The 27296-nt window shown below is 50.8% G+C and overlaps 1 protein-coding gene across 1 annotated transcript; it reads left to right on the top strand.

Moving 5' to 3' along the window:
- Positions 1–1701: 1701 nt before the first annotated feature.
- Positions 1702–23815, top strand: MOB3C (MOB kinase activator 3C). Its single transcript, XM_058030218.1, has 6 exons — positions 1702–1754; positions 2367–2422; positions 2886–3056; positions 9418–9917; positions 19076–19278; positions 22457–23815. Exons 4-6 carry the CDS (start codon positions 9500–9502, stop codon positions 22484–22486), a joined length of 651 nt encoding a protein of 216 aa, XP_057886201.1. The 5' UTR covers positions 1702–1754; positions 2367–2422; positions 2886–3056; positions 9418–9499; the 3' UTR covers positions 22487–23815.
- The last annotated feature ends 3481 nt before the right edge of the window (positions 23816–27296 follow it).

The raw sequence follows: 27296 nt of genomic DNA, 5'->3' as shown, positions 1-27296 counted from the left end.
CTCCTGGCCCCTCTCTTTTGGCTCCAGACTGCTGAGAGTGGGAGGACCCCATCTCATCTCCAAGTATTTTGGCTCCATTTTGCCTGGATGTAAATCCTGGCTATGAGTTGCCTTTGGGATCTTTGCTGTTCAGCCAAGCCCCCTGACTTTTGGATTTCTGCCCATTTTCTGCAGGGATTTCAGTTGAAAGTTTCCTCCTGGCTTGGCATTTTCTGTTGGGAGTTACATCTGCTTCACAGACCTCCCCTTCGCACTCACAAGGTCTGAGGACATTTTGTTGTTTCCTGCATGCCAGGTCCCCAGGATGGAGGACAGCACCATTGCTCAGCCCTTGCTGGGACTTGGGTTGGCTGTAATGAGCATCCAGCACTGGGGATGGGAAAAGACTTTGCCTGAACCTGCTGGAGTCAGAAATGTGGCTGGTTTGCTGGTGACCAGGAAGAGTCTGCTGGGTTACTTGAGCTTGATCCTGACTTTAGGGGTGTTACTTGGACCTGAGACTACCTGCAATGACTGTGAGAGATTCACTCATGAGCAGGGCAAGGATGATGTGGAAAAGGCTCAGCCTGCAGGTCCTGGGAGGATGCAGGCACAGAGCTGAGCTCTGGGGTGATGGCTCCTGTACTGGGTTAGCTGGTGATGGTGGTGGTGGGAAGCAGCTGCATAGATGTATTTCACAGCTTGTGCTTCCCTCCTGCCTCAAGAGCTGTGCAGGGCACTTCAGCTCAAGGTTTTACCTTTTCTGCAGATGTGAGACACCTCAGCCATCTCATGCTGTAGTGGAGGCAGAGCACAGATGAATCCTGCCTGTCCTTGGTGTGTCCTTCTCCTGTCATCCAGTTCAGGATCTGCCCCTAAGCCATGTCCCAAATGGGGACAGGCAGAAAAGCAAGGGGCTTCTGGGGTGTGGAAGCTCCAATTCCCTTCAGCTCCAGCCAAAATTGATCCACCAGTGGCTGCTGTCCAGTTAAATGGGCCCGGCAGTGTCTTCTTCACTTTTAATAACATGCTGCTGCAGGCGCCAAAGAGTTCCTATTGCACCTGCACCAGACCAAGCTCACAGAGAGAGGGAGGAAAGCAGAGCAAATGCCTTGCAGGGCTGGGCTGAGCTCCCTCGTGGCTGGCTGGTCTGGGAGGCTGCTGAATGAATTTAAAGACTACCTCTGAATATTGTGCCTCAAGAGCAAACCCTGGCATCACCTGCAGCTGAGAAGCTGTGTTCTGGGAAAGGAGCATGGATCCTGCAGAGATGCATCCTGCTGCCAGGGAATCAAACCCTCATCCTAAACCCTCCAGCTGTAAGCAAACGTGCCCATCAGCCACCCCCTCCTTGCCCTGTGCCCCACTCCCCAGCTCGCCTAGACCCGAGTTTAACACACGTGTGAGAAAGGCCAGAAGCGCTTCCCTCACTGGAGCTGTCCCGCTGCCAAACAATCGCAGACGTTTCAGTGAGGCCAGAGCATCACACATCTCATCCCCGGGGAGCGACACGTCACCGTGCCCGGAAGGGAACCGCGGTGTCAGGGCCACGCCGTGCCCGTCCCTGCCGCGACACCCGTGGGGTGCCCGGCGCCGCTCCCGCCCCACCCGGGACTCTGACCCCACGGCAGATCCCCGCTCCTGCCGAGCCAGCCCACGCTGCCTGGCCGCTCCTGCCGGCGCCGAGCGTGCTGGCTCGGGCTTGCCTTTGCCGAGCAGCATTTAAATACCGCAGCGCGCTTCACAACTCACCCCACCTCCGACAGAAACGGAAAGTAAGTGCTCTGTGCAGAGAAAGTTTTTCTCTTTCTTTCTTTTCCCCTCTCCGGCATTTCTGTTTTGGATGGCGTCCAGCTTGGCCTGGCATGGAAACCCCCGGCTGTTTGTGTGTGTGTGTGCAGAGCGGGGACGGATGAAGGGAGAGGGATTGTGAAAAGATGGGGGGAGGAGGGGAAAACACTCCGGGATTTCATCTCCGCTTCCCAGCTCCGTGCTGTCCGGTGAAAGCCGGAGCCAGCCAGGGGCCCGGCGCTACCAGCCAAGAAGGATCTCAGCGCCCAGGAATGGAGCGAGGGCGCGGCTGGGAGTGAGCGCCCACCCGGGAGCCTGCGAGCCCACGGCGGCGGATGCGGGGCTGGCAGGCCCGCTTCCAAGCGGGTTTTCCAGGGACAGCTGGAGCTGCCGGCAGGGTCAGGATGTGACATCACTGACCGGAGAAAAACCCTCGGCCCCGGCTTCTCTAACGAAACCCCCGTGAGCGCTGGGGCGAGGCGGTTCTCCCTGCCGCTGTTGCTGCTGCGATCCCCAAACTGCCAGCAGTCCCCACAGAGAGCCGGCCTTGGACTTTGTATCTTTTTAATTTTTTTTTTTTCCTTTTCCTGAATAAGAGCCCAAAGTGCAGCGGAGGGATTTGAGAGTGGAAGCCGCCGTGCCGGGGGATGAGGTGAGTCCTGGGAGGTAAAAAGCCAGCACCGCACTCCTGAGGATGCTCCTGGGGGGCTTTGGCGAGACCTGCGCTGGCATTAGCCTAGGAAAGAGCAATTCTTCACCCAGCCGGGCCATGGACGCCTGCAGAAGGCTCTTCCCCTTCCTCCGGGGTGTCCCAGCCCGGCAGCCAGTGTGTAAATACCCACTGTGTGTAAATACCAACGGGGATCCCCGGTCTGGGGGATGCTGGGCAGGGATCCGTGCGAATGACCGGCGGTGCGAAAGGGGTCCCTGGGGGCAGGGGACAGGCAGGGGAAGGCAGCACACGCCTTTCCCGACCGGGACAGCCCCCGCAGCGGCTTTGCTGGTGTCGGTGTCGGAGCGAGGGTGGAAAGTTGTGGGCGGGGGAACTGGTGAGAGCGAGCGGCGGAGATGGGTTTTCCGCAGCTGGCTTATCTCCTCTCGTCTTCTTCCTTGAGCTCGCAGGCCTGGAGCTCCCGGTGTTTGGAATTACGGCTCTGACGACGGAGTAATCACCCTTGGGACTGAACCAGAGCTGTTGGACACCACTGAGGCCATTGGACACTTGTTTTCAGGGCTGGCAGCAAGTTACTGCTAGTAGCAGTGAGATCTCAGCTCCCAGGAATGAGGTACCCCCAAAAGCCCCCAGCCCCACTGGGTATCATGCCTAAAATGAACGGGACATGCTGCCTCTAACCTCGAGAGATGCTGCTTTGCTTTTCTGCTTGGAGGTGTCTTGTGTGAGCTGGGAAAAGCTTTTTTGGTGCCTTTGTGCCAGAGAGCTGCTGCTCTGTTGGTGGTGTGGCAGGGAGGCAGGCAAGGAGCAGGGCAGAGTAGGGGAACAGCAGGGGACGTCTGCAGGGCGGGTGTAAGCAGCCCCGTTCCTGGAAGCCATCCAGGTCTGTTTCTCACGAGCTGGGGATTTCCAAGCACCATGTGAGTTGGGGGAAGCACCAGCACAGCTTCCCGCTGGCAGCTGTCCCCAGCTGGAGCGTGGGGCTTGAGTCCTGCTCTGCTCCAGGGATTTGGGCTCATGGATGCTCTCATGGGTCTCTGCAGCACCAGGGGAGTTTGCACAAGGAAGGTTTGGCAGCAGGGAGATGCTGCTGAGAGCCCAGGGCTTCTCTGAAGTTCCCCCAGCCCATGTGCTGGGCCTTGATCCCCCTCCCGGCGTTCTGCCTTGGCTCATTTCCTGGAATGTTCTATCGTTTAGGTTATATTTGGGAGCAGCAGCCAATAACCCCGTTCTCACGGACAGCCCAGCTGGGGCTTGGCTCCAGCAGGAAGCACAGAGGGAGTGGGGCCAGTGCCCCAGGACTCTGCTCCCAGCACCCTCCTTCCTCAGCCCCCCTGCCTTAGATGATGACAAGGCTGAAAAGGCTTGTAAAAAGAGGGAATGTGTGTGCTCCCTTCCCTGGAAGCACCATTTGCCCACAGTCCCCCCCTGGGTCAGGGCTGCAGTGTCTGCAGTTCAGGGTTGCCTGGGAGAAGTCTTTGGGACATGAGTCCCAAGGAGCAGCCCTGGTTGCAGAGATGCTCTAGGACAGGCTGAAGACTAAACTGCATCTGGACTTCGTTGGGGCTTGAGGGGAAGCTCAGAGACAGGGCTGCTGACTCCTCAGCCAGGCAGTGAGGCTTCCTAGAGCAGTGAAAAGCCAACTGGGGCCTGCAGGTTTCTGGGCAGACTGTCTGTCTGGAGGCTGTCTGTCTGTCTCAGGGCCCTGGCACATGGTGGCTGAGCTGATGCTGTCCTTCTCCTCCATCTGGGATGGGGCTGGGTGGGACTTTGACACTGCCTGTGGTGGGGAGAATCCCCTAAAGCAGAGAAGCAGTAGATATCTGGGTGCCCCAAAAGCAAGATCCCCTGGGGAAGCCCGAGGGGGATGTGATAATTAACCTGCATTTTGCTCTTTGGTGCCTGGAGCTGGACAGGTCTGTGCTCTGCCTCCTTGGCCTCTTCCCAAAGCAGTGGGAGCTGGAGTCTCCCTGCAGGTTGCCACAGTGCTGGACCCCTCATTGTGCTCCCCAGTGGTAGCACTGCCCACGAGGGTTGGAGTGTGCTGCTAACACAGCAGGTTCCAGGCAGATGCTTCTGCCAGGGTGTCACTGTCCTGTGGTGGATCCAGGGAGGATGCACTTGGCTCTGGAGCATGAGAGGTGCTGGTGTCAGAGCTTTCCTCTCTCCTTACCCTTCATGGTTGTTAGTGCTTCCCAGAGACACGTGCAAAGCACTCTTTCCCCTGAAGCCTCTGCTGTTGCAGCCCTTAATATAAAGGGAGCCTGGGGAGGGAGATCAGTTTTGATACTGGGGACACTGAGGCAGGGAGCAGCACTGTGACCATCCTGGAGTCTGACAGTGCATCTATCTGATCCTCCCTGCTGGTTTTCTGACTAAAGCTTATTTAGGGTCAAACCCAGAGGTTTTCTTTGGCGACCTTGCCCCTATGCCTGCAGGACTGTGAGGAGGAAGGCACACTCCCACAGCTCTGCCTGCTCTTCCTTTTTGTTTTGTCGTTTCTAAACAGATCCTTCAGAGTTGTTTTTAATTTACAACAAAGCCCTCGCCTTGTTGTGTTCCTCTGTGGTTTCCAAATGATAAGAAAGTAAGAAAGAAAGCAAGCTAGTTTAGATAAAAAACAAAACCAACCCTCAAACCTGAAATTAGCGCTTAAGTCTGACCCTGAACTTGCATCCCTCCCATCCAGTTAATTTCCTTTCATCTCTGGACTTGCCAGCAATCTAGGACATCCATTTTTCACATGTCTGTGCCTGCTACCTCCCCAGCAGTGGTTCTGCCTTGTCCTTGCACAGCTGAACCCTGTGCTTTTCTGGTTCTTGCTAAACCCCACTGAGTTTTGCTTCTGCTGCCGCTTTTAAAACCAGCAGGACTGAAGCCAGCAGCAAAAACAGGGGTAGGAGTGAAGCCCAGCAGCCTTCATGGACGGGGATGGGATTTGTGGCCACTCAGCTGGGTTTGTAGCCAAGCTCCTCAAAGCCAAGGCTATTTTGGGAGCGTGGATGGGGGGTGAGCACTAAGGACACCACAGAGTGGATGTCCCGTGGGAAATGCCAGTCTCTGTCCTCCCAGAAACTTCACTCATCCTCTTCCAACCATCCTCTGTGGGGACACAGGGTGACAGCAGGGCGAGTCTCCAGCTCCACCTGCTTCACTCCTTGTCCACTCCCAAGCGTATGAGGTTTGATTTGGGGGTTTGCAGATGCTTCAGAAAGGGGTTTGTGGACCCCTGGCGTGCCAGCAGCACCCTGTGATGGGAACTGTGGCGTGAGGAAGAGGGTTTGCAGCCTTTGCCAAGGTTCCTCTTGGGAAGCTTTGATTTTGCAGTGGGAGCTGAAGGCAGGGAGCTGGAGGCTGCTGCCGTGGCACCGGCCAGGGCGGGACCTGTATGATCATGTTGTAGGAAGTTGCTGCCTGAGCTTGCTGGATAACACTTTGCCCTTAGGATTTCCCAAAACAGGCAGGGTGAGCAGAGATTAGCACTTGGACGGATCTCCTGCCCTACCCCAAGCCCCAGTGCACCACAGCATGATTTCTAGGAACAGACAGCCCTGAACATCAAACTTAGCTGAACTTTGCACCATAAACCTTGGAAGATTTCCCATTTTCCATCTCTTTACATGGATCTGTCCCAAATACTTGGTCAATGATGGAAGAGCACCAGTCAGGTCGTATGCATGAAGGTGGAAACCTGGAAAATCTGATTTTGCATTGGCTGGAGCCCTTTTCCACTAGTTAGATTCAGGATGTGTCTGGGTCCATTCACAAAGGATTTTGGTTTTCTTCCCAGAAAACAGGTGGGTGCTGAGTCTCTGCCTGAGGGGAATCTGAGGCATTGGTGACTTTGCAAAGCCTGTTTGCTCCAAGATGGTGCATCCCATCTCAGTGCCCCATCTGCAAGGGGCAGAGCTGGGGTCTCATCTCCTGGTCCTGGCCACCACTGCTCCCTCTACATTGATGTCTCTGGGCAGTGAAAGCTCTGAAGTGAGCTAGAGGACAAATGTGTTCTTTGGCTCAGTGCCTCTCTCTGCTTCTTCAGGTCATTAATCCCAGCATGTATTTTTGGCTTTGTGCTAAATGTAATTTCTGGAGAACATTTTTTCTCCAGTAAAGATTAACAAGGTCTTTTAACGACTTGGTGATTTGACAGTGGTGATGGTGAGGATCTTGAAAAGAAAACTGCTGCCTGGGGAGCAGAGAGGCTGTGCTGCCATGCTGGCATCCTGCAGGCTCAGGGACAGGTCAGCTCCAAGCACTTGGGCAGCAATGGGTTTTGCTCTCCATTCCCACTCAAACAGATGCATGGTAGAAAAACATCTGGCAGATGTTTAACAACCTTGTTGCTCCTTTTTTTTTTTTTTTTGAACTGGTGTTTTATTCAGATGGTGCTGAACCACAAAGCACATTCCCACCTGCCTGATGAGTGAGAGGAGCGCAGAGATCCAGCTGTGGATGATGCAGGGATGCAGTTTTAGATGAGTTACAGGTCTGGCTTCAGCAGATGAAATGTTTATTTCCCAGTGGCTCAATATTTGCAGAGGACATGCAGCGTGGGCACTAAAAGAGAACTGATTTCACTGCTGTCAGCCCCTGCAAGTGACATGGTTGATGGGATGTCACCTGCCAGCGTGGCTGCTCATCACCATGGAACAGCCCAGTCTCTGCATGGAGGAGTGTGCAGACAGCAACAGCTCCTGAAGCAGAGCAGATGGAGCCAAGGCCAGCAGAAATGGTGACACAGAGAAATGTTTGTTGGCATGACTTCCCCTGCTGAAACTCCAGGGAAGCCTGGCTGCAGGGCCAGGCACTGCTCAGCCCCATCATTCCCACTTTGCGCTGTGGGCAAAGCCTGCTGAGTGCCTCATCCTGAGGGTATCCCAGCACTTCCTCCATTACCAAATTAGGAACCCGCTTGCAGTGGTTATATATAAATATATATGTATGTATGCACACATGCCTTTGAGAGTGTTATGTGTTAGCAAACTCCCCAGAAGGCTTTTTTTAGAGGTGTTATCAACAGGATGTGCTTGAATATGTGGAATCCAGGAAGTCCTGGATAAGGGCTTTTCTTTAGAGCCTCACTGTGCCCAGAGTCCCCTGGCCTCCCATGGGATCCATGGGGATTGCTGTAGCACAGGCCATTCCTGAGGGACAGATAGGAGTCATGACATCATGCTGGCTGCATTGGCTGGCATTTTGGAGAGATTGTGCTCTTTTCTGAAGTGGGAAACAAGCTCTTTGTCATGGTTGGAGCCAGTTGCTTGGAGCAGGGAAGAAAAAGTGTCCAAGAAACAGCCCCCAGTCATTGCCCAAAAATAATTCAGGGTGACAGGGATGTGGGTCTTGAAATCCCACCCAGCCACATGAGATGGGGAAGGTCTGCAGATACTCTGGTGTTGAAGTCATACTGCATAACATTGCGTGGTGGCTGTGACCCCCTCTGAGGGGCAGAAAGCACCTAAAAACACACAGGTTTTTGTATCTAGGTACAGCAGAACGTGGTGGGGCTCACGCTGTGCTGCGAGCTGTGTAAGAGTGGCAAAGCTCTGGCTCAAGCCTGTGGGAAAGGCTGTGGTTGTGCACTAATGGCATTCATGCTGGGCTTCCCACCAGCACCAGGGTGTGCATCCATGAGAGGGCTTTGGCAGCATGTGCTGGCTGCAGTGCAGAAATCCCTGCAGGCAGATGCTGCAGGCATTGGCATGATCACTAGGTGCTGCTCCCTCCCAGTGATGACTCTGGGCTGAGCCTTATGGGGAGCAGAGGGTTTCACTTGAGAGATGTTTAGCTGATCACAAAATAGGACCTGCCTCAGGCTCAGGACTGAGTTTAGGAAATATAATTTAAGCAACAAGCTTTTGGCTAAAGTTATCTTTTTAATGATGAATGTTCATCCAAGGTTTGTACCATTCCCTCCTGCTCGTGACTTTGGGTCAGTCACTTCCCTTTTCCATAAATATTTTCCTTCCTTTTTCTTAACTGCTTCTCCATCTCTTCCCATCAGAGGGAGGCTGTTGGAAGACTTTCTCTTCCCTAAGCCTCAGCAAGGCATTTAGCACAAGGAGGCCTTGGTCTCACATTAACACCACTGGTGATTAATGCAGGTAACAAAACACACAATTCCAGCCTGTCCAGGACAGCCTTGGGCGGATGGGATTTCCACTGCATTTCAAGGAGGAAAAGGAAAATACAGGCCTCATCTGTGCTGCTGCTCTTGGGCAGGAAGGGGTGAGCTCAGCACTTTGCTGAGCCCTGGAGTCCCCTGGATCATCAGCTGCACCACCAAGGGCTGCCGTGTGCATTGTGTGCATGCCGGGAGAGCCGGCGGCATCCTGGCAACGTTGTTCTGCTGTGCTGGGCTGCGTTTCCCTCCTTCGGATGTGGGTTTTGTTCTTTTGGACAAACACACCAGGCAGAACAACAGAAATAATCCCCCCTTTTCCCATTGATCCTGGCTCTGGGGCTGTGTGAACCAGCAGCCAGCTGTGGTCGCAGCGCGGTCCCCGGGGCCTCGCTTGCCAGGCGCTGCTGCAGGGTCAGGGGTTGTTTGTACTGACAAGTCCCTGGGAAAGAGATGCTTCTCCTTTGCCAGGAGAGGGAAAGGCCACCAGAGTGGGACTGCCTGAACTGGTGAGCTCTGCTGATATCACGGCTCTCACTTTATTGCAGCACTTGTTGGTAAAAGTGTGGAAGGAAGAAGTTGGCTGGAGCCTGGTGAACTCCTGGGGTGCTCAGGAGAGAGGAGGGCTCTGTCTCTGCCTTGCATGGGGCACATGTGGCAGCAGCTGCTGTGTGAGGTGGCAGCAGCTGCTCCAGGTCACCCTGGTGGGTGTGAAGGGGTCAGAAGCTCACTCCAAATCTGTGTCCCCACGTGCTATCAGAGCAGTGGGGTCAGTGGTGCAAACCCCTGCACGTGTGTCCACGCATGCTGCTGTCTTCATGTGTGACTGAAATGTGTCTTCTTCTCCTCCCAGAAACCTCCATCCCTGAAGACCCCAGCCCTGGGTTCCATGTTGCTCTGAGCCTCTGCCCTCACCCTGGCTGGCCCTGCCCACAATGGCCCTGTGTCTCAAGCAAGTCTTCAACAAAGACAAAACCTTCCGTCCCCGGAAGAAGTTTGAGCCGGGCACGCAGCGCTTTGAGCTGTACAAGAAAGCCCAGGCCTCCCTCAAGTCTGGGCTGGACCTGAAGGCTGTGGTGCAGCTGCCTCCTGGCGAGAGCATCAACGACTGGATCGCTGTGCACGTGGTGGATTTCTTCAACCGCATCAACCTCATCTACGGCACCATGTCCGAGTACTGCACCGAGAGGAGCTGCCCCATCATGTCCGGCGGGCTCAAGTACGAGTACAGGTGGCAGGATGACAGCAAGTACAAGAAGCCCACCAAGCTGTCGGCCCCACAGTACATGTGCATGCTGATGGACTGGATCGAGATGCTCATTAACAATGAGGACGTCTTCCCCACCAGGATAGGTGAGTGGGCTCTGGTTCCCTGCAGGAAAGATGGGCTTGTTACCGGTGCAGGTTCCCAAGCTGGTATTGATGGACTTTGTGATTCAAAGTATTGTGGTGTTTCCCTTTCCTGGTGTTTCTCAGTGTCACACCCTTTTGCTCCAAACTGAGTTTGGGATTTCTCACCCTACTACTAGGGGATGTGGAACACAGTGTTCTCCTTTTCTTTGCTTGAACTTATTCTGTGTTTGTGAGAAATGTAGGCTTGTAGGTCATTAGCTTCCTTGCCTTTCCTCGAGAGGCTGAGCTGCAGAGTCGTTTAGAGGTGGTCATCACATCCCTGCTTTTCTCTAAACTAATCAGCTCAGTTTCTTTCTGGTTTTCCATGTAGGTTCATGGTCCCAAGATCCAACCCTTGCTGCTTCGCTCCTCAGCCCCTTTCCATCTCAGCCCTGATTAGACCTCACATTTTGCTGGGTAGCTGAGGCACTGCTTGAGCAGAGATGTCCCTAGGACGTGGCCTTGCCACTGCCAAGGCCCAGGGTGTAAGATACACCTCTTCAAAAAGAGCTGCCTGCAGCAGCTGCCAAAGGTAGCACAGCTTTCAAACTGACCTCTCTGCTGCTGACTGCAATGCTCAGCAGCTGCCAAGGCTGATATTAGCTGCTACTTAGCTGCTTTTTGTCATTTGGAGAGATGAGTTCAAGGGTTGGAGCTGATGGGGCTTCCAGAGTCTCAGGTCATGCCTTGGAGAACTTGTTTTTCAGACAGAATGTGAAACTACTTGAGTGCAAAAAAAAAAAAGATTTAAGTAGCTTGGGGTTGGAAAGGCATAGCTTTGCAAGTCTGCTTGACCTTTTTTGTTTGCCAAGCAGACAGAGCTTTATGAAATCAGTGCAGCTTATGGTCAAGATTTTCATTAATGTGCTGGGAAACATTGAGGAAAATGGTCTGTGTGGGATTACTGGCATTACTCACTGTTGCAGCCCCATTTGGCTGTGCTGTACATGTAGCTGTGTGTCTTTTTAAGGAAAGTCTCTGGCCCTGGGAGCCTGAGAGGGGCCATGGGTCTCTGCAAGCAAGAGGGCAGGCAGTGCCTGCAGCAGCCTGATTGTGCCAAACTGTTTTGGCTTTGGGATGGGGTGACAGCTCCAGACCCCTGATCTGCTCTGGCTTTGCCTGGAGTGAGGGTGGGACAAGTCCCTGAAACCCAGAGCAGCAGGCACTCACTGCTTCTTCCCCTTGCTGGTGATCTGGACAGGCAGGGTGGCACAGTGCCCTCTGCTCATGCTGGAGGACAGGCAGGATGATGCCTTTGGGGTGTGTGGGACAGGCAGTGCCTGGGACTCACAGGGCATTCCCTGTGCTGTGGAGGCACCTTTCCCTCGTGGGCACAGTGGTGTCCATGCCCTGCAGTGAACAGAGGAGGCTGGAGGTGTGGCTGTCAGTGCAGGATACCCTGGGCCAGCAGTCCCAGCCCTGCTGGGGACAGTCCTTGGTCATTCTGGCTGCTGCTGAGGGGTGAGACAGCAGCCACAGGGAGCAGGGTAGGTGTTCCTCTTCCTGAGGTGGCTTGTCCCCAAGGAGATCTGCATGCCATTAAAAACATTGTTTTACTCTGCTTTCCCTCCAGCCAGAAAGGAGTGTCCTGATCCAATTTCAGGCCTTTCAGGTAGGATTTGGGATGTGATGCTGCTTGACACTGCTCTGGGAAGTAAAGGTGCACAGGGAGTATTAACACCTCAAAAAGCAGCCAGCCATGGGAGGGACATTGCAGCACCCCCTGCTCTCCCACATCTCTGTCTCTGAGGTACAAAAGCCAAATACAGTCATGGTCCTGGTGGTTTTCACTTCATTTCTGGCACTTCTCCGTCTGAGTTGTGCACATGGGAGGGATGGCTGGTTTCCATTTCTCCTTTCATTTCAGTTTAGGGGCAGTTCTGGGTGAGATCCAGGATGACTGTAGATGAACATGGGTCAAATCCATTTTCTTCTCTTCCAAGGCTTTCCTGGGGTCCCTTTTCCAAGCCCTTTTGTTGTGGGGACCCTCATGTCCCCTGATTGACTTCAGGCCCTGTGTCAGCATGTCTTGGTGGTGTTGGCCTCACACAAGTGAAAGGGAGCTCAGGCTGAGGTGGCACTCTAAAACACATGAAAGGCTGTTGGGGGAGGCAGAGGGAGGAGGGAGCTGGTGGCACTTTGTCATCAGTGTGTCCCCAATTATCTGCCTTTCACTGGCCTGCCTTGCTCATTGGTAATTGCTTGGCAGCTCTGGCATTTCAGAAGATGGAGTGTTTGGCTGAAGGGAAATGCACTGGATGACAGAGGAGGCTGGCCAGGATGGGGGACTTAGGGACAGTGGCCAGGGTGGCCAAACAGAGGTGCTTAACCTCTCTCCTAAAGAGCAAGCCCTTGGGAAAAGATCCAGGACAAGGAGAATAAGGCACTGAGAGGACACAGAGAAGATGTGAGCTGTTTTAAGGAGAGGAAAAGAGCTTGATGAGGTGATGAGGGGAAATTACAAATGTCATGCTTTGGAGTTGTGGTGAGACTCTTGGATGTTAGCGGCAGAGATGGATTTAGCTTGAAGGTTTGTTTCACTCCTGCTTGTGCTGGAGAGGTTCCTGGGCACAGCTGCCCACTGTCTCAGTGTTTCATGGGCTGTGTGCAGCTCAGCTTCCCCTCCTGGCCCCTCTTTGCCATGTGCAGTAAAGCTGTCCCAGCACAAAGATTTCCCTGGCTAAGGCCACCTGACCGCAGACAAAACAGACTTTTTTCATTTTAAATTTGTTTTTAGAAGCAGCAAGTGTTCCCCAAACTCACAAACATTGCTGGAGGCTAACCTCAGTATCCTCCTGCATCCAAGAGCCACACAGCCTGAAGCAGTTCATGATTGCTGCTAGGCTCCTGACAATTGAGAGGTGTCTCATGGGTCAGAGGAGGAAATCTTTCACCCCAGAGTGAGGGGCTCAGCTAGAAATGAGTAGAGATGGTTCATTTGTGGGCTCAGAGGGTCCTTAGGCCTCACAGGGGACACCTTGGCTGGGGTAAATGGTCACAGCTACAGCGACCAGAGCAGAGCTGGGCTGATTTGCACATTAAAGCATCTGCTCCTCCAGCACAAGTCAGAGGTGGGAGGGGAGCAGAGTGACAAACACCTTTGGTTTAGCCAAGCTGTGTGATACAGAGCTCTTGGCAGCTCTGCAGTGAGGCCAGAGGGACAGCTGGCACCCCACAGGGCAGGAAGGGAGCCCGACACCAGCAGACAGTTTGTGACCTGGCAGAGTTAACCAGCAGTACTGCAGCCCTGGGATGGCACCAGCAGAAAATCACTGTGGTGTAGATTATTAGCAGGTCTGGGGGGCTGCCAAGCCCCCTGCATTCCACAGCAAGGGTTGGGAGAGATTCTGTGTCTTCCCCATGCCCAGGGAAATCTACCTGCAGGGCTCCATGCCACTGTCTAATCCTTTCTCTGGAGTGGGAAACTGTTTGTCAGCCAGTTAAGATGAGACAAATCCCTGCATGGCCTGAGCTCTGCCATGGTGGCTATAAATCTACAGGAGCAGCAGCCTTCCCAGACAACCCATATCATCTGGTGTGTGCTAGTGCTTTGTTTCCACTCTTCCAACCAATGTAGCTGTCCTGGAAAATACATTTAAACAGAGAGCAAGCATTTTCCCCACGCAGGGGAGATGAATAAATGATTCTACAGGTGTACTTTCACCAGCTGGTAAAACTATATCAGTAGATTTATTCAGTGAGTGGACATCCATGAACAAATTACCAGCTGGGAAATCTCCTCTCCTCCCTGTAATCATTGTGCCCCGTGGTGCCTGGTCTCAGGGAGCTGCTGCTGGGCAGTGCCATGCTGAGGAGCAGGGATGGCTGGGTGGGTCTCCAGGCTCCATGGCTGTGTCTGCACTGCTCAGGCCAGCACCAGGCTGGCTGCACGAGGCCAGGTGTGCTCCACCAGCGCCATGGTGGCTGCTGAAGCCTCGCTGCTGTTGGATGAGTGCAGACACAGGGTTTGGAGCAGCCCCAGTGCTGGAAGCACCCCGTGCTCTCCGCCAGATTTGCCCATGGCTCAACAGAGCACCGGCGACTGGAGGTTTTGTAACAGTTCTTGGAAAGCTGTTCAAAACTCAAACCTGTCATTCAAGCATAGTCCCAGAACAATTATAAAAACCAGAGAAAACCTGGTGCGAAATTATCCGATACTTTCTTGCCATAACAACAGGAGAAAAATGTTCAGAATTCAGCTAATTATTGGTGTTCTCTCAGCTGGCTCTTTTTTACATGATTTGTTGAGGTTTTTTTCCCCTGCTTTTTTTCTTCCAAAATTAATACCACACCAGCTTGCAGCTGCCATCATGCCATTAGTTTTAAACAGGGCTTTAAACACTTATTTTTAGGAAAAATGAATCACTGAACACCACGGTGGCCAAAATGAAATTGAGAAATAACAACAACAATTCATCACGAAGTTCACTGAATTACTGCATTTGCAGAGGAAAAAAATACAATTGCCAAGAAGCAAAATAGCTTCCCAGTACTGATTCACCATGAAAAAATTAAATTGGCTGGTGCACAAGTGTTGGGGATAGGAGATGGCAGGAAAGATCCAGGATCCTTTGGCAGTCCCTTACCCTAAGCACAGGCACTTTGTTACCTCTCATTTTCATTTCCTTTTACACATGCTTGCCTTATGTTTTGAAGCAATCAGCACAGAGTGGGGAAAACAGATTCCTTGGAGCTTTAAATAATATCTTGGGATTTTCAAGCAAAACGTCCAAGACAAACTAAAGGTGCCAATTCATTTCAGTGAGTCAATCTGCTTGGAGTGAAATTGTACCTGCTGTACTTACAGCTTTTTGCCTTGGCTTGGAGCAGAAATTCTTCCTAATATCTAAACCAAACATCATGCAAGAAGAGTCAAAGGGTGGCTGCTGCCTGCCAGACTGGGGGCTGCTGCTGCTTTCTCCAAGGTTGCTGGAAAGTAAATGTAAATGTAATTTCAGTGCTTTTAAATCAGTCCAGGTGGGTTTTGTGATATTCTGCTTCCCTAGGGCAGTCAGACCACTATCAATGGGATGAGCTGGGATGGTGTTTTTGGTCTCTGCAGGTGCTCAGGGCTGGGGAGGGAGAAGCAAACCCAAGCAGTGTCACCCTGTTGGGGTGATTTGTCCAACCTGGAGGTCCATCCTGACTTTCCCCTGGCCTGCTATATTTCTGCTAAGAGGACACCTCAGCCATGCAGGGCCTGTCCCACTGGACTCATCCCTCTGTCTCATCCATCTGCTACTGCCTCTGGTTTGTGTCACGATGTGCCACCTTCAAGATGGAGCAAGTTCCCTGGGCAAGGGCCACCAGTGTCCCACTCCTAGGTGGGAGCCCTGTGGGGAGCAGCTGTCCCCCTCCATGCACGGGGAAGGGGCCCCATCACTCCATGGTCGCTGTTTCAGTGACCCCTCCCAGGAGCCAGAACAGCCCTGGTGGGAACGGCAGCGAGCTCAGTGTGAGGCCGAGCACCTGCACGGGCAGGAGGGGCACGTGTGGCCACAGATCCCTGTGCCATGGCTGTCCCCTGGCTGGGACGTGCTGGCTGCAGGGAGGAGGCACAGCCTGCCCTGGCTGTGTCCCCTCCGTGCTGGGGAGGATGTCACATGTGCTGTCTGCTGGACATCCGCTGCAGCGGCGCTGACCCGGGGCAAGCCGCGTTCGTGCAGGATCCTTCTGCTGCTCTCAGAGGCAGCCTTTACTGCAGAGTCTCTTCTTTCAGCTCTGGGTGAGGGGATGGGGTGTTTCTCCAGCTCCCCACCAGCATGGCCAGTGCCTGCTGGGGCTGCTGTGGGTTTCTGTCCAAGTCCAAGGCAATCAGCAGCGAGGCACCGCTGCTGGCAGAGGCAATCCGCATGTCAGATATCCGCCCTGCTTCCTTCCCGAGGGGAAGTGCTTTGATCAGCTGGCACGGAGCCCTGTGCCAGATGCAGGGTCCAGTCAAGCATCTCTGGCCTGTATTGAGGATCCTGGCACAGGAGACAGACCTGGCTGCAGCATGGGGACAGGAAACAGGACCTTGCTGTGCCTCTCTGGGCAGGTGTGCAAGCGAGGGTGTTGTGGGGAGAAAGAATCAGAGCCGGACCCGAGCCATCCCAAAGGACCTCAGTGAGGGGGATGTCCTGGCATGGGACCTGTGGAAATTAGTGACATTAGTGACAGGCAGCCACCGCTGCAGCCTGGCCGTGCCTGGAGGGGACAGCCGCACACTGACACCTGGTGATGGACACAAAGAAGGGCAGCTCAGCCTCAGCTCCGGGGAGCTTCCGATGATCCTGGTTCGTGTGAAACACAGTGGCTGAGTAGCCCAGAAGTGAGCTTGGAGGTCCTGGCAGTCTGGTGGTATCTTTCCATACATCATTAGGTTTAGGAGTTCAACAACTCACATAGTTGCTGATGACTGTGAGATTTTAATTAGCTAACCTTTAAAGATTCTTTGTAACTCAAACTATTCTTTGATTCTGTGATTTAAGCTAAATCTCTGTTTTCTGATACAAAAGCTGCTTCTGGAGAACCCAGAATGCAGCTGGAGGTGTTTCTTCTCTAAGTCTCTCAGCTGCCAGCATGTCCATGAGGACTTGCTGGTGACAGATGTATGAGACAAGACAATTCCTGGCTAACCTCAGGACAAAAGCTGTGGAAAGCCACTTGTCACCATCTGCCATGTCTGGAGGTGGCCCATCTGACATCTGCACCATAGGTGCTGTCAGCCCTGGGAGCCTGAGATCTGTTTGATCTGCTGTTCACTCTCTGAGCTTATTTCCTTCTCAGCTCAGGACTGGGTTGAGGGTTGCTGCTTTCCTTCACTATCACTGTTTGCAGTTTGGCAATAAATTCCCAGTGATGGTCAGCTTGGATTTCTCCCTCACTGCCTGCTTTGACTGGGGAGGCAGTTGGTGACTGGGACAGGTGACAAACTGAAGGCAGAAAATGCCTTCCTGTGTGCTCCTGGGCATTGCTGAGATCCCAGCTTCTTCTGGTTCTAGAGAGATGACAGACTGTCCAGGACAGTGTGTCCAGTTCCCCAGCCACTGCCCAGAAATGTGCATTCACCAATAATTATTTGCTGTGCTCAGCTTTATTTAAAAAAAAAACTTTCTTAACCAGTTCTTCAAAGCTGGTCTGCAGGGCCACCCTAATGGCATGTCTGAGTCCCCAGCTGGGTGATTCCAGCTTTTATTTGCTCAGCAAATCCTCACTCAGGGCAGAAAGCTCAAGGGGAGCCATTGATAAAGCACTGTGTCCCTCCTGCCTGCAGGGGAACCTGCAGAGCTCTCTGCTCCCTGCCTGTGTCAGACTAGCAGGCAAGGAGAGCTCTGTAGCCAAGGGTGCTGGGCAGAGGCAGATCTGCAGTCACATCCCTGAGGTGCTGGCATAGGGACGGCCTAGTTGTACTTTGCCACATGTGAACACCTTTCCTGAAAAGTCCTAATGGGTTCTACCAGAGCTGGTGGTGAAACAGGTCATGCTGAGGTCCCTGCTGCAGGAGCAGCCCTGGGGCTGCAGTGTGCTTGTGGTTATGCAGATTAGTGTCCACAAATCAGTCTCAAAACCACCTCTGTGTGATGCTGAGCCAAGGTCTGTGTCCTTCTCCAAAGGGTGGCTGGGACATCCAGATGTGGGATGAGCACAGATGCTTTAACCTTACCCTCTGCTCCAGATGTGGGATGAGCACAGATGCTTTAACCTTACCCTCTGCTCCAACAGTGTGCATGTAGGAAAGGGAGACTGGGCTGTGCTCAGGGTGACTCTGCTTTAGACCAAAAATAATATTATTTTACGAGTTCCAAACCCAACACCTGCCCAGCCCTGGTGACTGAAAACAGGCTCCACACGTGAAGGAAGGACAGAACCTTTGTGTTTGCCACCCACAGAGGAGAGGGGCTCGGCACTGCTGCTGGGAAACAAAACTGCCAGGAGCCTTTGGGGAAAAAAAACAGCTTTAATTGCCTAGCAAGGCTGGTGAGAAAGATTCAAAGATAAAATTACCATTTTTAATTTTTTAGCTAGGATATTTGCTGATGCTTTCCTGTGCACAGAATGTGTGAGCTGGCTATGGTTGAGCAGAGTTTGTTTGGAAGGATTTTCAAGAGGTTATGTGCTGCATTAATAAGAAGCTAAGGGAGGAGGCTGGTATAACCGTGGGAAGGAAGGTTTTTATTTTGTTCTTTGTGTATTTGCATTGAATTGCTCTGGGGAGAGGAAGAAGCCTCAGGAAAACAAATACCAGTTGTTTCATTCTCCTCCTCACAAAAAAACCCCCACAAAACAACAACCCAAAAAGTTTAGTGTTTCAAAGCCATGTTTCCTTTAGAGATTTACCCCAAGGTTGCTGGCACTGATGGAATCACACCCTGAGATTTTCATTGTGATAGCAGTGTGTTTTGAAAAGGATAGAAATATCCCACAGTGTGTCCTTGTGTGGGACAAAGCTGAAAGTACAGAGCCAGATGTGGTGGGTCCCAGCCTATGAGGGTATCTGAGGATTATACAGGCACAATGAAATGAAAACCTAAACATCTTTAAGATGGGCTGTTTTCTTCCTGATTTAATGAGACATTTTACTGAAATAAGGATCAGGAAAAAGGTAGAAACTCCACCCATTTCTGCTGATGCATCAGAAGTGATGTGTGAGGGTGTGAGGAGGAAGGAAAACAGTGCAAGCCATGCTTTTGGGTTCAGAGGAAGGTATCTTTTCTGGTGGAAGATGGTTTGGCTTTGTTCATGGACCTGGGTAAATACAATTTGACTTACATTGTGCCTGTGCAGGCTTGTACGGAAAGGCAGGGAGAAGGGGCAGAAGGATCTTCTGCCAGATTCCTTTGGATTGAGCCAGATGTGGAGAGTTGCAGCCTCCTCAAAAAAAACCCACTCTTTTTTCTCTCCTATGGCAACTCTCCACATCCTGAGCCCATGCCCGTGTGAAATTGCTGGTTGGGCAATGAGGGAATATGTGAGAAGAGCTCAATGGCACACTGCCCCAGTGTCACTCTTGGCATTAGCCAAGGGTCTCCTTCCTTGTCATCTATGACTGCCTGTCAAGCATGACAGAGACTTTAAATGCTAACTGGTTTATTTTTAAAAAATGTTCATATGGCTTCCAATTTGCTTCTGCTTTGCAGGTGTTCCCTTCCCCAAGCAGTTCCAGCAAGTTTGCACCAAGATCCTCACCCGCCTCTTCCGTGTCTTCGTCCATGTCTACATCCACCACTTTGACAGCATCATCAACATGGGTGCTGAGGCTCACGTCAACACCTGCTACAAGCACTTCTACTATTTCATCAGGGAGTTCAGCCTCATTGACCACAGGGAGCTGGAGCCTTTGGTAAGGATGGCCCTGCCATGGGGAGGTGGTGGGTGAGTGGTGTGGGCAGGACACAGCACTGGTAGGTTTGGATTGGGGCTGGACTCCGAGCAGTGCTGACCCTCTCTGGACTCTCTTGGCCTCAGACAGACAGTCACGTTTTCTGTCCTGGGACCATCAGCCTTGGTGCTCTGAGTGAGAAATTCCCAGCAGCACCAAGGAAACCACTGATCCTTTCTTAACCTTTGCCTCTGCTGTCATGTCTGTGAATTGAACTTCAATACCCTTAGGACCCCACAGAGTAGTGTCCCCACGGTGACTTGGTAGCTCTAATGCAATTTGCACATCAAACTGTTTCCAGCCACTTGTGCCCAACTGGCTTCCAGGAGTCAGATTTGAGCCAAAGTCTCCTCTCCACAGCTTTTCTTTTAGCATTCCCTGCTTGAGATCCTAGTGTGAATTACACTGAGGCTGCAGGGAAGGCAAGCCCTGATAGGACACACAGCTTCAGACAACAGCTGTCCAGGCCATGCTGGAGAGTCCTCACTGGATCTCCCAGCTTCCCTACAGCCTCCCTTGGGAAGCAATTAGTCAGGCAGGAGGTGAGAGCCCTTGACAACAGCAGGATTTGTGGGAAGCAGAGGCCAGACAGCCCAGGGCTCATAAAGCAGAAAATGCACATAGTTGGTTTTGTAAGAGAAGCAGGTTTGTCACAGACAAGGTTGAGTGTAGTCTGACCTAGGGAGGACATATTGCAGTGGGGAACCAATTAATAGGAAACCCTTTTTTTTTTTGGCATGTTGTGATAAGGGCTGTGCTTCAGAAAAGGCTATATTCAGCAGCAGAGAGTCAGGGAAGACCAAGAGGATATAATAATCCAAGAATGAGCTGAGAAGAGTCCCAGCTGCTTGCTTAAGATCTGAAGGTGGGGGAGATGCCCTTGCCCCTAAGTGCTAAGCACTTTGCTCCTCTGCTTTCATTTGTCTCAGTCATTTTTCGGCCTATCTGCTCTAATTATGATTTAAGGGGATGGAGAGGTGATGGTCTAATTAGGGGAGACTTGAATGACAACAGTATCGACTTTAATTATTTTGTGGAATTCAGTTGTAACGTATATTATCAAAATAGCCCTCAGCTCCATAAAATGGCAGCTCAGCATCAGCCTGTCCTCTGTCAGTGCTCCTCATGACAAACCTCTTCAGCATTGCTGTACAGTCCACAGAGGTGTCATCTCCTTGGACTGCTGCTTGCTAATGTAAATAATTAACACCTGGCAGCCAAGGCAGAGGCTGACTTTGCTAAATAGGCTTTCAATGCCAGTGACTCACATGCAACATGAGATGACTGATGGGTCTCCATAAATCTCAGGTGAACAGATTCTTTCCCTGTGATGCAACCACTGCTGAACTACAAGGAAATGAGACACATTTGCCCCTGGTCTATCTGTGTCTCATTGCCTGCCATCCCACCCTCAAGCAGAACCAACCACAGGGTTGAGAGGAAGGACCAGCGGGGAGGAAGAGCCTCCTCCCCTCAGGCACTGAGCTGCTTTAGGTGTGTATGAGTGTCCTGCAACCAGGCTGCCTCATCAGCCCAGACAGCTGTCCTAACCTTGCATTTAGTTAGTCCCCATGAATCCCACGACAGACTTCTAAGCTTTCTCCTGGCTGAACCTCCCTTTGCAGCTTCAATTTCCCTTTTGTCAAGCTTCTGTGGGATGTGATTTCTTAGCTGCAAATCTTGGGAACTGAGAATGAGATCCTTTGTATGGCAGAACTAGCAAAAGGCAGTGATTCACTCTCTCAGTAAATCAGGGAAGATGGGGCCAGAGAGAAGCCATGCACTTGCTTCCTTGATGAGGGCAGCTCGTGGTGCTGGGCTGCAGCGCTGGCAGGGCTCCACTGGTTATGCTCTAAAGCAGAGCTGTGGGGATTTCCTGGGTGTGAGAAAAGCCTTGGACATCTGGGGCTGGTCTGAGGAGCTCACTGGTGACTTATCAGCCCTCTGGTCACTGCAGTGCTCCCTGTTCATGGCTGCTTGTGTGCCTGGTGTTGTGCTAGCGGGGTGGGTGCCATGCTGCTGCAAGAGGATGTGCACAGTCCTCTCACCCTCTTCCTTTCCTTTCAAGATGTTTGCAAACATTTCCTGTTTGCAAAGTGATTTTGTGGCAGAGCACCTACTTTTCATTTGATGGCCAGGTTCTGAACTCAAGTGATTTTGTGTGTTGCTCCTACAGGAAAACCCTCTTTGTCACCATCCCTGATGGATTTGAAAAACAAAGTTCTCAGCACTGAAAATCAGAGTTTGCTGCTTCTGTCTCCCTTGGTTATATAACTAAAGGAACTTTTATGGGGTTATTCAAGGTTCATCATCCTTTCCTAGTTCCTCTTTTTCAGAGTTGCAATCTTCCTTCTCCACAGATCAGTCCTACTTCCAATCTATTTTTAATGTGCAAACCTTCCCCTGGGGTGCACGAGGAAGACCAATCTGTGGGCACACAGATTCACAAGCCACGAACCCACTGAACCAGAATCACACTTTCCTCACTTCAGGATTTACAAGATGCTAGTTGAGCTTTTCAAGGCAAGGACAAACACCATCTTCCACCAGCTGAAAGCTGGACACCTTCCCAGTGTGGCTGGCATGATGCCATTCTGACTAAAGAAAAGTCTGTAATCCTAAACAGAGCTGGAGGTTTCCTGTGGCCCTGTTATTAGCACTCATTTGCATTTCAGTGTGACTGTGGGATCCCTGCTGAAACCACAGGTCCTCTGGGTGAGCTGTGGTCAGCTCCTGGAGTGACAGCAGGGAGCTGCTCCATGTCCCATCTCCTAAGGCAGCAAAGAGGGCTCTGAGAGTGTCATCACCTTGTGTGGCTGCTCTGCAGCTGAGCCAGGAGCAGGACCTTCATCTTTCAATATCTCAGCCAAAGCTCTTTCCTTGGACTGCTCTCAAGGCTAGGGCACAGCCAAAATAACTTTGTGCCACAGAGACGGGGGAGAGTGCCAGGATGGAGCTGCTGAGGCAGCTGAGTTCCCAGGAGGGCTCTCATGGGAAACACCAGAAGGCTCCCCAGGACTCCCACGGTTGTTTCCCTGGGTTGGTTTTGGACACCTCCCAAACTGCCTGACACGTCACACTACTCCAACCTGTCTTTTGCACTTACTGTTTCTTTCTTTTCTCTCCCCCTTCAATGCAGAAAGAAATGACAGAACGAATTTGCCACTGAAGTCTCCTGGCAGATGAACTCAGCTGGATCACTCAGAGTCTGGTGGGACAAGACAGACCTGTGGTGGGAAACCTCTTCCCTAGGACTTGCTCTGGGCATTCCAGCTCACTGACCTATGAACACTGCAGAAGTGCCTCTTCAGGCCAGGACTGAATTCTAAGTTTTTCAAGAACCTCTGGACAGATTTTTCTTCTTTTAATAGATACCAATCCCTGTTGTATGGTTCCTGTTTTAGAAAGCTACTGACTTACTGGAGAATGAGGCAAGTTGGTTTACTTTTGCACACTCTGATTTCTAAGACTCAATCTGACATCAAATTTTCAGCAACTTTCCCTCTTGTTTTGTCCTCAGCTACATTGATCTTCAGATGTTTCATTATCAATTCCTGCCCTGTGAGAAGGTGTGACCTTGGCTACCAGGTGTTACCTTTCCCACAGGCAGTGGGTTTGTGGTAACACCTGAGATCAGCCCTGCAGAGCTGGTGGCATTTCATCCCACTGCCTTCACATGGTTAGCTGTTGATGTGCTGTTTTTAACCATGAGCTGTGAATGTCTCCTTCTGCCCTAATTCATGCTTTACCAAAGGGACCATTTTTCCCTTCAAGGGATTTTTCACATTTGGAAGAAGGGACTTGATGATGTTCTAAGATGCATCCAGTAGTGCTTGGACTAATGGGAAGTGCCCCCATGACTGAGGAGGTGAACGAGGTCACTATTCAGTGTGATCAGCACACACTACCTGAGAAAGTCTCAAAAACTGGTGGGAAGAGACCCTTGCCAGAAAACGACATTTTCAACACGTCAGCATTTCCCGAAGTGTTGTCTTGGCTCAAGATGGGCAAATGCTGGTTATAGAAACTGTTGGTTTTCCATAACCAAACCTTCCAGCAGGTGAAGAAGGACTCATAAGAGATATCTTCACTACTCTGCACTCAAGGTCCCCTTCCAACCCAATATTCTGTGATTCTGAAACCTTTTTGACCATCTGCAAGCTTACTATTGCTTCCTGGTCTGTGCCATTACTCCTCCAAAAGGTATCATGTCTCAAAATTTCCTCCCCTTCTGCTTGCAGTGTCTGATAATTAGTGTTGTGTTCCTTGTGCCATTTTAATTTTGACAAAAGTATTTTTATTATTCCTTTTTTATTGTTTTGGGGGAGTGAAAATCAATTCATCTGAGCCACAGAATTTTTATGTTTATGTTTCCTGTTCTTTTTCTGGGAAAGTTTTCTATATCTGACACAGATAATATTTATAGTCTGGGGTTTGCCCACTTTTGGGATAGGGAGGGGATGTGGCTAGAAAATGTAAATGTTTAGGCCAACGTTAATGTGCACAAGTGAATTTTTAGTGCTCAAAGCACTTATTTTGTTGTGAAAATATTTTTTTAAATCTTGTGTACCAGATGTATATTTTTACATGGTAATAAAACAGAGCAAAATGGACACAAAACCACCTGATGCATCATTCCAATATTCTCTGTGTAAAATAATCAAAATCCAAACATATTTGTTCTGTTACTAATTAAAGAAACATTAATAAGCCTGCTGTACTTCATTCTTCCCTGATCCATCTGTATTTAACAGGCCTAATGAACAAGGATCACTTGCACAGTGGTTTTCCCCTGAGAGCTGCAGCACTGATGGATCCCAATGTCATGCTGAGCCTTGGCTTGCATCTCAGAGAGTGGCTTAACCCAGGTCAGTGCTGCTGGCCAGCATCCTCCCCCTGCAGGCTTTGCACCAGAATTCCCCTGAAGGCATTTTCCCAGCTATCCATGGTGGTGAGCTTCACTATTTTTTGCAAAGCTATGTATCCTGGAATCCGTGTTCCTGCCTCTTCACATAAAACAGAACTGCACAAATTGTTTGTGTAGCATGAGCTGACAACAGCTTGGTCAAGAAGCTTCTGCTTTCCTGAGGAGCGAAGCCTGGCTGGGCTCAATGCACAGCACCCTCTGGCAGCTGGGAATGTTGGAATTATGGAGAAGCTGTTTCACCAGCAGGGTCTAAGGCATGAACTGATAGCAGCCTACAGCTACTTCCAGCTGAGGTACAAGGATGACAAAGTCCAGCTCTTCTCAGCAGTGGAATATTGTGAGACAGTGACCAAGAGCAACAATTTGCAGCTTGGGAGGTTCAAAGTAGACTGTGGAAAACAAAATCCAAGGGAATGGTGGAGTCAGCAAACAGGTACCCAGAGAGAAAATGTTAACCTTCTTTGGTTAGACAAGACTTGGTGTAAATAATTTCCATAAATAAATGAAGCACAGAAGCCGGCTTTTATTTTTGTCCTCCCCATAGCCCTGAGGCAATGAGTTCCACCAAGTAATTTATTCACTATGAATTGCAAAAGCGAAGTGTGCTTCAAACCCATGCCTGAGGAGTTCAACCTTCCTGCTTTGGGACTGCTTCCTGTTTATCTCCTCAACACCATGGAGCTCCTATAGATTCCTGGGGAACAGAAAACACTATTTTTGAAAGATCAACTCACAGCCTCATCTCAAGCACTAATTTACAAAGAATTTCAAAGGTCTTGCTGTGGTGTTTTGGGGGAATTTTTTTTCATTTCTCTCCCTTTTAAATCTGGTTTACCCAAGGAAATAAAGTTCATGATTATGCTGTGACAACTGTCCTCAATAACTCGAAGCAGTTTAGAAAGGAGACAGGGAGATCATTCACTGCCAGAAAGATCTTTTTGTTTCTCCCCAAAACACTGAACTATTCCCCAGATCCTCATCTATCTGAGTGCCTCCCAGCCTGGAGACTTTAAGGCCTGAGATATTTACGAAGCAGAAAGTGCTGAGATAAGTATCAGAGTCAAACTGCTCCTTTCATGAGTCTCAAGTGTGCCTGTGAAGCTCCAAATCCCCAGAGCCTCAACAAACATCCCTGAGCCATTTGAAAGCAGACAGGAATCCTGGGATACATTAAATATGCACATATCACTTGTCAGCCCCAGCTCCTCAAATGACTCATCTGCTCAGCTGCCTGCCAGGTGCTTGGACTCATCTGTCCCTGTGCAGAATTCCTGGATTCCTCTGATGAAGGGCAGATGTGCTACTGCCAGGATTTTGGTTTTCGTCTCTGCAGCCAACATTTCCTTTGGAACTGATCAAAAGTCTGTGGTGCTGGTCACCAGGTCAGGTAGAGGCTGGCATGGGACAGACTGTGCTAGACAATATCTGCAGACATTGAGGAATTTAGGAATAGCTTTGGATGGGAGAAAAAGGGCTTTGTGGAACATAATGGCAGCTGTCCCTGTTGCCACAGGGATGTGGCATGGAGAGGGCTTGGGCTCAGCCAGTGAAGCAAACTGCCTTTGGCCAGGCATAGGCAGGGATCAAGGCTGACCTCCTCCGGCAGGACATGGGGTGGTGGTGGAGGGTTTGCTGGTCTGAGTGGTGGCTCCTGAGTTTAAGGCTGGACAATACTCACAATAACCACGACATGATCTGGGCTGAGATATTCCTCTCTTGGTAAAAGTTTGTCAAATGTAAGAAAAGTCTGGGGAAGAGCAAAAAAGAAGATAACTAGAATCTATTGTTTCCAAGGGTTCAAAATCTGTCTGTGCTGGAAGATGACCATGAATCCACTCAAGATCAGAAAGGGATGAGATGGGTTAATAACACTAGGTAAGGTTAATTCCACTCAATACACTGCTAATTCCTTGCTCACTCTTTTGGAACTGAGATAACATGACTCAAAAGACTTTCACAACTAGCTACAAGAGTGCTTCTCTTGAATGTGTGCAGCTTTTACTTTCTGAGGAGTGATGGCTTTGCTAACACAGCCTGGTTGGGCAGGTTCCCTCATGCAGGTCAGGGAAGGACAAACAACTCATAAATGTCAGGAAAACCCTGAAGCAAGAGTGCAGTGTTCAGGTCTCTGTTTGTGAAGAGACCCTGAAATGTCATGTCTGCATGGAGAACAGAGCACCATGAGGTCTTCACACAAGAGAATTTCTTGCTGTAGAGGTGGCTGTGAGGGAAACAAAAGCGTGGTCTGCCTGCAAATTTCTTGAAGGTTTCAGTGGAGCACAATCCATTAATCTCCAAAGAGACTCCTTATGTTTATCCACTGGGGATTCCAGGTGATGTCACCTGCTACTGACACCACAGGGCAGGACTCACTGCCTGTGTAGTCACTCAGAGCTGGCCACACTTTGGCTGCCCCATCATCTCCGGTATCTCCCAACACCTGAGCTCACCCAACGTTACACCCATCCAAGCTGGCTCACCAGTGGGGCCAGCCACAGCTTCCTCAGCAGCAGCAGGATAACTGGGATAGCACTGTTCAGGCAATACCCACTGGATACTGAGTACAGCAACTCCACAACTGCTGCTTTTAAATGGATTTGGCACCTGTTCTCCTGAATCATGTCTTTTGCAGAAAACTCAAAGAAATTTTGGGACTTTGTAGGAATTCTGGATTGTAGGGCTTTTCTTACAGAACAGCTGGGTCCAGGTGCTGTCTGCTGGACACAGGTTACTCCATATTTAGCAGGTGATGGTATGCATTTAACAATCTGCTGCCAGAAACAATAATCATGAGGAGAGAGGATCCATATTTTCAGGATTCTTCAACTTTTACGACTCTTCAGCCTGTGTTAGAAGGAGAAGCTTCACTATTATTTGGGTAATCCTCCAGCAGCAATCTGCTGGGTATTATGGCTCTCTGATGCAAAAATAAATACCTAAATAGATGAGGAACATGAGACAAAACTGGGATTCTGCATTTGAAAATGTCAGCACTCAGAGGGAAAATCATCTTCCCACTTCTGTTTCCAGCAGTGACAACACTCTTCTCCCC

The sequence above is a fragment of the Melospiza georgiana genome, chromosome 9, assembly GCF_028018845.1.
Source record: "Melospiza georgiana isolate bMelGeo1 chromosome 9, bMelGeo1.pri, whole genome shotgun sequence".
Taxonomy (NCBI): Eukaryota; Metazoa; Chordata; class Aves; order Passeriformes; family Passerellidae; genus Melospiza; species Melospiza georgiana.
Note: the sequence above shows the minus strand (reverse complement) of the source record. Positions and strands in the feature narration are given on the sequence as shown.